The sequence below is a fragment of the Octopus bimaculoides genome, chromosome 1 (assembly GCF_001194135.2).
Source record: "Octopus bimaculoides isolate UCB-OBI-ISO-001 chromosome 1, ASM119413v2, whole genome shotgun sequence".
Classification (NCBI taxonomy): Eukaryota; Metazoa; Mollusca; class Cephalopoda; order Octopoda; family Octopodidae; genus Octopus; species Octopus bimaculoides.
Genome location: NC_068981.1, coordinates 120,286,057 through 120,288,793, shown reverse-complemented (window position 1 = coordinate 120,288,793; position 2,737 = coordinate 120,286,057). Strand labels below are relative to the sequence as shown.

The 2,737-nt window shown below is 34.1% G+C and overlaps 1 protein-coding gene across 4 annotated transcripts in view; it reads right to left on the bottom strand.

The window, feature by feature from the left end:
- Positions 1-412: 412 nt before the first annotated feature.
- LOC106870856 (rRNA N6-adenosine-methyltransferase METTL5) overlaps positions 413-2,737 on the bottom strand; it is a 21,723-nt gene continuing 19,398 nt past the window's right edge. For all 4 annotated transcript variants that reach the window (XM_014917091.2, XM_014917089.2, XM_014917088.2 and 1 more), the window contains one exon: positions 413-599. In XM_014917091.2, coding sequence (XP_014772577.1) covers positions 441-599 — 159 coding nt within the window. In that variant the 3' untranslated portion in view covers positions 413-440. The remainder of the gene's footprint in view (positions 600-2,737) is intronic.

Below are 2,737 nucleotides of genomic sequence, written 5' to 3'. Positions count from 1 at the left end.
AAATGTTATTAGAGGAAAAGGTTATTTATTAGATCAAGTCTGAGAGTTTGATTGAAATGACAGTCTAAGGAAATCAACATCAATATCAACAGATTTCTTTTTATTACCAATCCTCACCAGTTTCCAAGTAAGGTAATATTTCCTCATGGCCAGGCATATTGTTCATAGAAGACTGGAAACAAACAACATGCTCCTTTACAATCATCAGGAGATATCAAGACAAGGTGTATACACACAAACATATACAAAAAGCTTCTTTCAGTATCCATTAACAAGGCATTGGTCAGCCCAGTGCTATAGTAGAAAACACTTGCCCAAGGTGCTATACAGTGGGACTGAACCCAAGACCACATGGTTTAGAAGCAAGCTTCTTAACCACCACACCTACATAGAACAACAACAGATAAAAATGTTATTAGAGCAAAAGGTTATTTATTAGATCAAGTCTGAGAGTTTGATTGAAATGACAGTCTAAGGAAATCCACATCAATATCAACAGATTTCTTTTTATGGCATTTGAATGTGTTTTCAATGTTGAAACGAAGTTGGGCAACAATTTCAAGGTTCACCTGCCACTCAGCAGCTTTTTTCTTGATGAACTGCAAATAAATGGATGGGATATGATGATTTGGTTTAGACAATTTACAAAGGAAGATATGTATAAGAGCATGTGTGTGTGTGTGTGAGAGAGAGAGAGAAAGGAAGAGAGAAGTAGAGAGAAGCTGTAAGAAAACACTGGTATAAAAAACAAAACAATTCGAAAGAACATTATTTACAATTGACAGATATTCGTCCTCATCTTACACTCCAGCCTTCATCAGGTGTCTTGAAGAAATTTCGAACCTGGGTTCTCATTCCTAAAGTATTTTTCGATGTTGTTGTTGTTGCTATTATTATTATTATTATTATTATTATTATTATTATTATTATTCAGGTCACTGCCTGGAATCGAACTCGGAATCTTGGAGTTAGTAGCCCACACTCTTAAACACTACGCCATATGCTCGAGTTCGATTCCAGGCAGTGACTTGAATAATAATAATAACAACAACATCAAAAAATACCTTAGGAATGAGAACCCAGGTTCGAAATTTCCCCAAGATACCTGATGAAGGCTGGAGGGTTTATCAGCTGAAACGCTGTGTTAACAACAAAGATGAGGACGAATATCCATCAAATGTAAATAATGTACATAATTCCTCACCTCTTAAATATAGAACAATTTGAAAGAAATAGAACACATATGCAATGTGGTGGGTAGTCTTCAATCCAGGTCATACTTACATATATACAAAGACATGAATACACAAACACACACACATATATATATATCGTCATCATCGTTGTTTTATATCTGCTCTTCCATACTGTCATGAGTTGAACAGGTTTTCTGAAGCAGTGTTATATGACTAAATACTCTTCTTTTTGATATATGTTAGTATATATATATATATATATATATATATAGTGTATATAAATCACAGTATGTGTGTGTGTGTATAATGATTAGCGCATACATTTCCACAATTCTCAACTGATTTTCACCAAATTTTACACACACATTACTTATGTCCCAAGAATAGTCATGCACTAAACATTTGGCCCAGAGCTCCCATGTAAATAGACCTAAATGGACATAGCTTTTTTTTGTATGTAAGGTCTTCCAAACTTTTTTAATCTTTTTATAAAACTGAAACGATTTTATCTATTTATTTATTTCGACTGTCTGCCCGCCACGATGATTAAATTGACTAGAAACACTCTACACGATGAATATCCAACACCAGACAATCTTAATTTCCATATTTAACTTGCATTAAATTTTGGCAAGCTTACCTTTACCTACTCTGAATTACTTGAAAGGTGATGTTCCCTTCCCTCTTTTCTATTTGTTGATACCTTTGTTTACCTACCAATGCGTTGTTTCCCTTTAAAGATGCTTATTTACCCATCCATTATGATAGTTTGACTGTAGTCCATTGTTTCAAATACATTTTAGCATTGTCGTTCAACCTTTTTTTAAAACAATAACACATGATTCGTCCCAAAGAATCAACCTTTAAATAAGAGTTTTCCTTACACTAGCAAAAGCTATACTTATCTTTCAGAAAGCTCCATACCAGTTTAACTTTATGCAGCATTCACTGTTACTTTATACGTAGGCTATGTGGGAAGACAGAATAAAGGGGCTTTTGTTAGCTTATCTTTCTGAAAAAATAGCTCCCTTTGCTGTTGAAAAAAATAAACTCACAGAGGGGAAGTTTCAACATCTTCCTTCAATTTCCTTACACCATCTATGTGGCTGTTTCTGACAAGAAATTTCACTTTCATGTAAAATAACTATGTTTTGTAGTCATTATCCGTAATCTACCCCCAAAACACTTCAGTAGCTCTACTTTGCATTACTTGCAAACTTATATGTTCTATGATTGTTAAAGTGTAATGACCTCCACAATAACCAGCCTTCGATTTCATTTTCCATTCCTAGGTTGATTGGAAACATAGATTGCAGTGCTACTCATAAACCTTCTAAGTAGTTTGATTATTTGGTGAAAAAGATACCACCAAAGCAACTTAGACTGTCCAAAGGAGAGGTGCATTTGCTTGTATATATATATATATATATATATATATATATATATATATATCATCATCATCATCATCATCATCATCATCATCGTTTAACGTCCGCTTTCCATGCTAGCATGGGTTGGAGGATTTGACTGAGGACTGGTGA